The following is a 12,126-nucleotide window of genomic DNA, read 5'->3' as shown; positions in this document are numbered from 1 at the left end:
AGAACGAATCCAATAAAATTCTTATTATTTATCATTCAACTATTGTCTTTCTTGTCTTTTTATGAGTCTGTTGTATATGTTTGATTTCATTGAAGATAAGTTTATTTTGTAAACTAAATAACCAAATATAATAAAAGGCTACCCACATATAATGTAACTTTCGACTGTGCAAATTAAGCAGTAGCTAGAACACATTTGGAAATACATTAGTTTTTGGCAAAAAAAATGGAATTAAAGATGGCTTAAGTTGAAGTTGGAGATGAATTGAGATGATTTATGATGCGCTATAAGTTTAAAAGAGGCTGGTTGGTCAACATAATAAGTATCAAATTTATCTAAATATCTAAGATTTTTGTTTTGCTATAAACTATTATTCGGAAAAGTAAACATTCAAACATATTTTTTTATTATTTTGGGTATATTCTTCATATTTTTATACATGTTTTTTTCTTTTCTTTTAGAGGAGATCAATAAAGTTTAAAACGGCTACGGCCATCAAACACTCTTAAAAAACACAAACATTAGATGTGCAGTACTTCAAAAGGTCGTCCAAATGCAGTTTTAGAGAGACAAAAAAACGAACGATTAATGTTTAAATATGAATTACAAAACCGTTTAAGTTGATTTCATAGATTGATAAACGCTGTATAAGTCTTTTAAAAACTTAAAAATTTAATTGAAATATTTTAATTGGATTTATAAAATGTCAAACATGATGCAATCTATTCAAATCATTAACTCAACGGGTGAAACTGGGTAGGTGTTAATATCGATTACAAGTAAACTAAAGAAAATTTAGATGTATTGTAATACACGACTATGACTCTGAGCTGGTATTGACATAAATAAAAGCCAATTAGTTTTGTGATAAAGGTTTCATCCGTATCGATAATTATTATCTATGCAATGGAGCACTGTCCCTTTAAAACAATGGTTCTATACATATAGTTTGAAAAGTTTATCTTTATCAATAAATAAATTTGTTTTGTAAAAAAAAAAATATCAAGAATAGTGTACGTTTAGTATGTAAAGTCGGAAATAAAGTTAGTATTCTTTAAAATAATTTCCAAATCTATTAATGAAAACATGACAACAACAAACTGTCAATAATCTCAAAAATCCATAAAATGAAATACAAATTCAAAGCAGAGCAACACGGACCTTTAAAAAGACAGAGGTAGGATCACGTGCCTAGGAGGAGTGAGCATCCTCTGCTGACCGGCACACCCGCTATGTGCTCTTTGTGTTAATAGGAAAAAACGGAAAAGTCCGTAGACAATTATGGTCTAGCAATTAGTATGAAAAACGTCATTCAGCATGCGACTAAGTGGAAGATTGTATTTGCTGACATTACATAACAATAAAGAGGTCGCATTTGAATGTGTTTGCTGTAAGTTTAGCTTGCAAAAATGTAGCAGGAAGAATATAGTAAACATTCCATTAAGGAAAAATTGTTTTGAAATTTTAGAACTAGTAGCAATATCATATGTTTACTTTGAATTGAAAACCTATTTTTCCGACAAAAATGAAGGTCATTTAATTATTTGTTTCTACCTCTAAACAAACTAGGTTGTTAAAAACAAAAGCAATAAAAGTTTTAACGCGCATGTACAATGCAGGTAAATCGTGGCTGATAAGTATATTGATTGTGAAATCTTTTTAATGTTTGATGTTTTAAAGTAGGACGTTTCTAAACAATTCAAACATTTCTTTTTCATTTCAAAAAATGGATTATCTGAAATTTCAATATGTGTTTATTGTTGTTGTTGATATCCCTTTTCATCATAATTTAATGGTGATATGGCTTATATACATATGTAATATACTTTCATTGAAGTAAGACAAGCGGATAATGACGTTCAAATAAACTGTATATTGGATTATATTTTGTTTGTCTGTATTATTAGAGAACGTGCTCTATTGTAAACATCCATTAGGTATTGCTATTGACTGATTATCATAGCAGAAGGTTGCTTTTATGCATAGAAACTTTTTTTTGAAAAAGGTACGTTTTGCAACGTTAACTTTTACGATAAACTGAATTTGTGGTTTTCTTTGTTTTAATTTTCATTTATTTTTGTTTAAGATATTACACCATGAGCCATTTGTAAAAAAAAAATGATATTTATTTACCAAAATTAATTCAAAAGGAAGATGTTGTTTGGTAATTCAATATCTAACTACTGGTCTTTAACACACTAGTTTTCTTATTAATATCGTTTGCTTTTAAGACTTGTTCATTAATTAAAACTTTTCCCCCAAGAAAAGTTTAATTGGGATTTTGGATGATATATGAACGTTCTTTACTAGTAATATTTTTTAAGAGGAAGCTGAGAAAAAACGAAAAAAATATTGATGTTGTTTCATATTAAATTTATAAGCATCGATAAAGGGATGTTTCATTCTAAAAAATATTCATTATTGAAATTTCGTGATCCAGTACTTCAAGGGTTTTTTTTTGGCTTGCATGTTTTTTTTCGCTTTTTTTTTTATCTTATTGTGCCTAACTTTTATCTCTTAACTTTTATATTGATTCAAAAAAAAAAAATAAATGAAATGTATTTTTACAATTTACTACATGTACAGTTTTAAAGTACGTTTATTATAGTACATTGATATCGCAATAATGAAAAAGAGTTCTAGGCAACCTTGACTTAAAGTGCGTCGTGGATTCATGGGAACTTCATTATAATTAGAAATTTCCTTTTAGGGGGAAGGGGGCGCATTCGACATTTCTTATTAAGGTCTGATTTTAAAATTACTGCCAACCCATCGTTTTTTAAGGTCATGGACCGTTTTATAACAAAATGAAGTAGCACTTGACACGTTAATCAGCGTCTGCATGTTCCAACTTAGGTCATTCACATCGAAAGATCAAAAACCATGTCATCGAGCACTTTGAGACTGAAAGTCGAACAGTTTTAAAGACGCAAATATCACAACGTCTAACCTTGAGACATATTGGATTTGTTCTAAGTAAGCAAAATTTTAATGAGTCCTTTTGACTTGTATAGTGCATAACAGGATATCTGGCACTCATGAATTAAATCTGCATTGCAGCTTTTATTTCTACTTATTTGCTGCATTCCTTTTTTGGAAGCTTGAATGTTAAAATAAGAACTCGATTTACAATGTTTCTGTATAGCAAAACACCATGTATATGTTTCTGTATAGCAAAACACAATGAAAATGTTTCTGTAAGGTGTAAGGTGATATGAAAAAAAATTATTGATATTTCATTGGGAATCTTATTTGAATTCATTAAATTGAAATGAAAAGCAAATAAATTAAGTCATAAAAATATTTATTAACATATTAATTGGTTCTTTAAAGAAGCATAATACAATACACATTGTCAACATAACTATATTAGATTTTAATAAAATTAGTTATTTCCATTTCTTTTTTTTTTTAAACGCTATTAAAGATGTACCAACAATAATAATGCCATCAGATAAATTATATACTATTATTAAATCATTAATAATGATGTATAGCTATTTAGTTAAAATGCTTTTTGGAAATATATCAAAAAGGTGTGTGTTTTTGTTTTTTTTGAAATATTGATTTAAGAAATATTTCTTAACGTTAATATTGCATAATTAAAAGTAGTTTATCAGTTATCTCATTTGTTCTATATTTGAGTGATTACAGCATGGTTTGTCTGTACCAATTCTATTCAAAAAAACATACAAAATCCCTTTAAAAACTGTTCTTTTCGAAAGCTTAATGTAGGTTTTATATATTTCAACAGACTCTACATTTTATTGTTTAAAATTCTTTTCACGGACAATATTGTCTTAATGATTTATATATGTTCAATTTCAATAAAATATAGCTTGTAAAACGTGATATGATAACAAAGCATTATGTCTTCTTATATTCATAATTTAATCTGAGATATTTAAACACTATTTTTTTGTATTTTGTGGAAAAAAGCAAAACATGATACACGCTTAAATAAGTTTTGAGCATGTAGAAATGATATAGAAATATAATGCTAGACGAAATAAATAAATATATTGAGAAAAGTGAACCGGATGCTTGCTATATGAGCCACTTAATGCTGTCACTAGAGTTGCCCTGTCATTGGATAAAATACTTAAAGTGATTATTTAACAAGGCTCTTATGTGAAGCGAGCGTTCGCTGCCCGTTATTGCTGTGGTTTTTGATCAGGACATAATGACACAGCTACTGGTGTTTGCGATTTTGATCTGTTCCTGCTGGGGATTCCCTGTTGGTAAGATATGAATTAGTTTTGATACTGACCATTAAATCTTTTATTTGATATTTTGGTTCTTTCTATTATTATCATTGTCATTACCGAATAAATTCTCAACAATAAAAGTAATGAGAACTTGATTTAGCACGTTTTACATGTTCCCTTTTTAGATGAAGCGACATACAGAGCGGACATCTCACATCTCCAGGATGAAGTCAACCTTCTGAAGGCCAACCTGAGCGCCGTCTGGGAGAAACTCCACGAGCACGATGAACTTCTTCACGTTACCACTGCCGCACCCCACACTGGCCCCATCAGGACTGTCTACAGGAATACCAGGAGATTCCGGGTCAAACTCAACTTCTTCATGGATATCCCGGACCATCCAGGCGATGACGGCAGTGTTGTCGTTCAGGGTATTTAGAAAAATTACTATTTTTTGTTGCATTTTTGATATGAATATTGGGGGACACAGCATATTAGGGAAAATGAAAAAAATTCTTAAACACTGTAGATAAGTATGCGTGAATATAAAAGTTAATTAATAAAATGAATAATTTCACCAGATATTGAAAAATACCCCCAAAACAATAATTCTTACAAAAAAAACCGATATGTTTTTTATCTTGATCAATATGAACAGCATATTGTTTCAAAATAATAAGAATACAACCAAATATGAATCGAGTTCCAAAAGAGGCCATTGTTTCGATTCCTTTTTTTTTCCATCGCGACGTATTTCTAGCTTATCGATTAATTTACCTAGGAAATGGTGTTTCACTCTGAATCGTTAATGTGTCTGTAAACTAGAAAATGAACTTCTTTTACATTTGTAGAGATTGACAGGGACCATCCTTTTAAGTCTGTGCTGAGGCAGACCCGGGATTTCAACGTGACTATGAACTTTTTCCTGGACGTCCCGGATGAGCCCGTGCACGGTGAGGATAAGAATAAACATTACTTACACATGCCTCACAGAAAATTATTTGTATCAGATGAAGTTTGATTTTATCAATTTTATTATTATTATTCAAAATGGTTTTTGCTATGTTTTTCTTCAATTAATTTGCAAGACAATATATTTATCTATGTATTCTTTGATAAGGAACGTTTTACATTTTAATTTTAAAATGATCGAGTCTATTGGGTATTAAGGATTTTAGGCAAAACTCTTTACTCGGAATATATCCTCTATCATGTTTATATTAAGTAAAATAAATAAAAATCATGTCCAAAACAATATCACAATTTAATCATGCTTGCAAAAAGATATAATAAAACATCAAATGGTAAATAAAAACGTACATCAAATAAAAGTCAATGTGCATGACAAATGAAGGAATGAAACGTCATCATTTCATTTTTAGAACCAACACCAGTCAGAACCGCCGTCCGCCAGACGTCTCGTTGGCGGGTCCATTTCAACATCTTCCTGGACATCCCCGAGCATCCCGGACAGCCCGGGGCCGTAACAACTCAAGGTAACTGCCCTGTTGTCCATGTTGTCAGCGGGCAAATTCAAATTTCTAAAATCATATATATTTCTTTTGATAAAAAAAAAACCAGGGCGAGACTGTTTGTAAGTGGAGAAGAGTGAAAATAACCCTGTAGACAGTTGAAAGGTCGAAGGGCAACTGAAACAAATAACTTTAAAGCTACCTTTTTAACCATGCTTTATAGGTAGCATTTTACGTTCTTGAAAATGTGTCATCATATTATGTACAAATAAGATTATTGAAAATATATTTATCTATTATATATTCAACCGCAGAAGACGGAAAACATTTAAATTTGAATTTAAAAATTTAAAATATATTTATCTATTTCACATTCAAACAAAATTAAGAAAAAAAAATTAATAACTCCTTTTTGTGTACACTGGGTAGAAAGGCTATTATAATGTTCGTACATATTTGATTTGCTTCAACATACCTTATTTTCACTAATCGCTGCTTTTGACATTATTTGCTTTTTCTGTTGGTTTAACATTTTTGACAAAAATATCAGATTGATTGAAAAACTGATTTGACATATCAAATTCCATTCTAAAATGTAATGTAATGTAAATTTTGCTGATAGAGGGTTGGAGTTATAGAAAAGAAAACCCTTTTAATGAAAAATATTTTAAATATGCATGGTGTAGATTTTTAAATAAACACGAGGAAATTATTTCCGCGTAGAATCACGAGAGGTAACTCTCGCTGATTTTAAAATTTTCAGACAGTTCTGACCTTATAACAAAGGGAATTATAACCAAAAAAATTGGTGAACTTGATTTTTTATTTCCGCAATATTAATTTGATACAAAACTGCAGAATCGCGGAACTAAGTACTGTCCCACGTAAAATAGGAAATTTCCAGTAACAAAAGTTCATTCTTTTCTAACACAGTTGTCGACCCGAACACGCCTGTCAGGAGTGTGATCCGGGAGACCAGGGACTTTCGGGTCCATCTGGACTTCTTCGTGGACGCGGAGGATACGCCAGGTAATTGAGATACAAATTTGTAGTCTTTCAAATCTAACACTGTTGAAATGTTATCTTGAATTCCTAATGGCTCATTTGAAGCACATTTAAAACATGGGATATTATTAACTGCATGATTCTGAGGAGGATTAAGGTTTGTTTTTTGCAAACATTAGAATAGAATTGAAATGTACCTAATAGACACAATCTAACAGTCACTGAAAATTATATACTCAATCAAATTCTATCAAAGTATACATATCAAAATGTTTGTCATAGCTGGCAAAGCCGTAGACCCAAGTGCAAGAGAACCCCCTTTTCTGCCTCGAAATTTCCCCCAAAATTTTGACAAAATCTGTTGTTTTCCACTCCTTTGTAAAATATGACCTCTATGTTTCTTCTGAAGCCTCTCAACTGTACTTGTACAATAATTTTGCATGTCATCTGAACTGAAAATTTTAACCGAACTTTTATCACGTCGTATAAAAAATACCTGGATACGACAGTCACTTGAGTAACCCTAAAAGTATTCTGAGGATGATAAGGTGATGTTAAATGTGTTAAAAAATTGCCTTATTTTACTCCACTACTTAAACTGATTGTTAATAATAACTTGATTTATAGTTGTGATATGATGTATGCTATCCGCATCTCTTTCTGACAGAGCCAGTTATTAGCGTCTTCCGTGAAACCAGAGACTTCAACGTAAACATGAACTTCTTCGTGGATATCTCTGATCACCCCGGAGAGCCCGCTGGGGCCATCATCCCTGGTAGGATCCTCAATTATTTATAAAGCTGTTATAATAAAGTGGGGAAAATCCTATTTTTGCTAAAATTAACAGTGTTATTTAAATGTCTCATTTTAAGAGAGGGTGTTGTCAAACTGCTAAAATAAGTAGATTTCCATTTTTTTTTTTCTGAGCCTCTTTTGATATTATTCTATAATATTGGAAACCTAAAACATTCTATTGAATTCTTTATGTCTCCAATATCGTATGTATACAGTAAATTCCATTTTATAAGAAACAAGTTTTAAAGTTGTTTGCATTCGTGTGTTCGTTGCTTGCCTAATGATCAATATTTTGTTTTTATGACAGTATTCAATGGAACATCGCCAATTAAGAGTGTAACTAGAACAACGAGGCGATTTATAGTTCACTTTGATTTCTTCATGGACATACCAGAACACCCCACACCACGTATGTGTATAATTATCAAATATGTCTTTGGTTTTATCCGTATTTATGTGTATGCTATTTAAGGTAGTATTGGACACCTGTCGATATTAAAGTTGTTTAAGTTATTTTGTATTCAAAATACTTCCACAGTTTTTTGATTTTTTTTTTTTTGGAAAAGCAGAAATTATAGAAGTTCTAGATAGATTTGTATTTTACGGTCTAACCCATTGTGCTACGTCGTTAGGTAACGAGATCGGGAAAGAAAAAGTTTATAGAATTATCCTTGATTTTATTGTTTATTTCGATCGAGGGTTCCTTACAGTTTGAGGTGTTCGATACTATCTTAATAAATTGTGAAGATAAATGGGTATTGCCAATTTGATTGTTATCTTTTTTAGCTGAGATGCACTATGCTCACTGTGAAATAGAGCCCAATACCCACATGGTGTCCTCACTCCATCACCGCGTTCACGGTAGCATTCGTATATCACAGCAGGTAATACAACAATGATGTTCTCAAAGCAAGCACTAAATGTTCATATAAATTAAATTGTTTACAGATAGCATGCCCCTTTTTTCAGTTTAATTTGTTACTTTTTTGCCAAAAAACCCAGCATTTCAAACGATTTTTGTCTTTTTAGAACGGAAAATTGCTACTTTCATAATATTTCATTTTCTAACTTTTATTTTTTTCTCAAGAATGAAAATAATTAATATTCATTTGCATAAAAAAAAGATAAAAAAACTGAAGTTTTTTATCTGATCTATTTATTTTCATGATCCGTTAACACTATATAGAACCCAATCTAGAAGCTTGCTCTTAATCATGAGAGCGGTGCACAACCCATGCATAAAATAGTTGAACTTCATCAATGACGTGATCATATACAATCACCGATTAAAATATATATTTGTAAACCATGATGATCACAATCTCAATATTTGACAGGGATGCGGCACTGTACATATGGAGCTCAATCTGAGCGGCTTCAACACAAGCGAGGACTTGGCCCATCACAGACACGGCCTACAAATACACGAGTACGGTGATATGTCCCAGGGCTGTGGCTCCGTTGGGGAGCTGTATCACTACGAACACGCCCCTAATCACGAGTAAGTATCATTTCAGGTATATCGAACACGCCCCAATTACGTGCAAGTGTTATTTCCGGTTTATCGAAACGATCTGTTAATTTCACAGGCAGCAATTGCTTGCAGACTTAGTTATGGGTTTATTTCAACTTTTTCTGACCAACGACTCGGTTACTCGTGTCAATATGATTTAAAAGGGTTGTTTGGATGTTTATCAGACATCACAAATATTTTCCTTTTTAAGTGACAAATTTTAGTAAAAATTGGAATATATGTGTAGCACTCTGAACTGTGTTGAGGTTATCTATTTCCACTTTGGTCTCAGCATATATATACATTAACGTTGACAATTCCTAAAAATGTTGATAAAAACTGTTTATCACACATGTAAAATGTAAATATCATTATCATACATGGACTCCCAGTACTCTTTATTTCTCGTTTTTATGTAGCATTTCCTTCCCCTTTCCTTTGTCTAATAAATACAGGTTTATCTGTTTCTCATTCAAAAACTTTATCAAATGACACATTTACATAACATTTGATAATAAAATTTGTTTACTCGCTCATCTATCATTGCAATAAGCAAAACAATCAAAATACACATATCACACAGTGCTTGTTAATTTGTCTTTACACCGAAGTAAACACATCTCCCCTCTTTGCTTTTGTCTTGAACAGTGAAAGTAAGCTTAGCAAGAATTACCCAGAATGTTAGCTTCTGACTCCACAAAATAATTAACTTAAACATAAATGAATTAACATAATTAAAGATACAAGTTACCAACAAAATAAATCCTACTTAGCCTAGTGGTATGAGTCACATTTTTACACATCAAAGGCACCCAGGAATAAGAGTAAATGTCTCAATTTCCAAACAGCCCTCTTATGTCATTCTCGACATTTTATCCAAGCAAATCGAAAACTGTTAAACATGGAATCAGATTATTGTATGAAAATGTAATTCAAGTTTAAATTTCAATGTCTTTTATCTGCTGACAAAAGGACGTTGATTAAGAAAAGATTTTATTTAATGCCTAAAACCGTTAATGCTCTCTTTGTTTTACTTGAAAAATAATTAAGTTGTGAATGAAAGGATACTTAAAGATTCATCTTTACATACAGAAACCCCGGGGATCTAGGTGATATCGTTGATGATGCCAGTGGTGCGGTTCATTCCAGCAGAGCGTTTGATTGGCTGCATATTGATTTGACCGACGGTATTTTGGGACGCTCTCTTGTGGTAAGTAACAATTAACTTTTATATACGTATATGTTTATAGAATATCTCGTGATTTGCAATGGTATATGATTTATCCAGCGAGTTGTGTGTTTTCTAACCCCGAACACACAATGAGTTGGATAAAAAACATATACCCTCACAAATCATGAGAGATTCTTTTTTATTACATGTTTTACCACGAGTTTTGTTAAACCTCAATCCTTTTTATAAAAGTGAGCCGCACAACACATTAACTACAAGACGTCAACAACGTTACGAAGGGAAAAAAAGTTCCTTACATATAAACAAATAAACATTCCTTTTTGAGCATGTTTTTTATAATTTCATGGGAGAAAAACAGCATTAAATGTTTCACATTTAAAATTCTACACTTTTCAACTGAATGGTTTCGTAAGTTTTTTATGCTACGTCCATCACCTGCCTGAAGCTAATTATTTAATTATGAATTCTGGCGTAAGAACAGTGGAATATCAAAAATTTATCCAATGAGTGATATCCAACGTATATTGAACTAAACGTGTGATAAATATATATAAATGATTTCCGATGATTAAATATATAGAAAATTAGCGATTCAATGGGTAACTTTAATTGTAAATGATCGAATATTTGTGTTTTCAACTAGATTTTTACTAGATATATAGGAAAAAAAATCACCATCGGTGACTTGGGAGTATGTATTGGTTATCATTAGATTAGTCATTGATCACATCGTTAACGAAAGAAAATTTGTGATTTGATTTCATTGATTTTATAATTTAAAAGCAGTTTTTATAATCTTTTTGGATAAATTGATTCAAAAACATTGTGGACCTTTGTGGCTTCATTGATTGTAAAAACTTGTAAGCAGTCAGATAGTATTTCTGCTATTTATCTAATTGTGTTGTGTATTTTTAGATTCTGCAAGGCGATCACAACCATCCCGATAGCGAACAGATCGCGTGTTGTGTCATTGGGCGGGCCCAGGCTCACTAGGCTTTTACCACCGCCAGGATACAACCCTATGTTCATCCGTTTACAACGAACTCATGTTCCTTAACGGAAGCAACTGAAATAAAATGCATTCAAAAATATATTATCTTGTGTCAGAATGTTGTGAAATAGCAATATTTTAAAATAACAATAACTGTGTTTCCTGATATACATGTAAAGACGGAGCAAAAAGTAAAGTGAAATGATTCAGTAAAGTCAATTAAACAAAACAGTCAACTGATATTCGCGTAAATACTGTATAAGATTAAAACTAGAATAAAATTATATGGAGGGTTTTCCCGTGTCGTAGATCAATGCTAATATTTTATCCAAAAAAAGAACAAATCATAAAAAAACTGCATGGTAGACCCACCCTCTTTTAACATTAATAGCTATAACAAATGAAAAAAATCAGATATTTATATATATATATATATATATATATATATATATATATATATATATATATATATATATATATATATGTGTGTGTGTGTGTGTGTGTGTGTGTGTGTGTGTGTGTGTGTGTGTGTGTGTATTGCATCACATGAACACCATGATTGTAATCTGTTAACTTTTACATGTTTGTGTGTAATTAACTTGCGTAATACTTGTAGGAGTTAATAGGTTATAGGCACTCGCTTTTGTTTTATAATTTTTACATAGAAAATGCTGTACAATACACGCAGCACGTTAAAGGTTTTCAATAAAATCCATGAGGCATAATGTACAATAAATGTGCATTATGACGACAAATAAACTGAAATCCTTTTTTTTAAAAGTTACTTACTTATATACAAATAAGCAAACTAACGCCATAACAGTTAAAGTTTTGCCATCACCAAATTATCTGTGTCATGTCTCTAGGAATTGATCCCAAAACCAAAAAAAAAATGACGATTTAACGATAAAATTTAAATTATCATTGTGAACTTTACATTATTTAATACG

At 31.3% G+C, this 12,126-nt stretch overlaps 1 protein-coding gene across 1 annotated transcript; it reads left to right on the top strand.

Annotated features, from left to right (window-relative positions):
- The first annotated feature begins 4,080 nt into the window (after positions 1-4,080).
- On the top strand, positions 4,081-11,276 carry LOC105318810 (uncharacterized). The gene is made up of 11 exons (XM_011416094.4): positions 4,081-4,241; positions 4,394-4,639; positions 5,060-5,161; positions 5,591-5,704; positions 6,614-6,709; positions 7,353-7,460; positions 7,788-7,889; positions 8,267-8,364; positions 8,818-8,981; positions 10,086-10,203; positions 11,101-11,276. Exons 1-11 carry the CDS (start codon positions 4,184-4,186, stop codon positions 11,176-11,178), a joined length of 1,284 nt encoding a protein of 427 aa, XP_011414396.3. The 5' UTR covers positions 4,081-4,183; the 3' UTR covers positions 11,179-11,276.
- Positions 11,277-12,126: the final 850 nt, after the last annotated feature.

The sequence above is a fragment of the Magallana gigas genome, chromosome 10 (assembly GCF_963853765.1).
Source record: "Magallana gigas chromosome 10, xbMagGiga1.1, whole genome shotgun sequence".
NCBI classification, from domain to species: Eukaryota; Metazoa; Mollusca; class Bivalvia; order Ostreida; family Ostreidae; genus Magallana; species Magallana gigas.
Note: the sequence above shows the minus strand (reverse complement) of the source record. Positions and strands in the feature narration are given on the sequence as shown.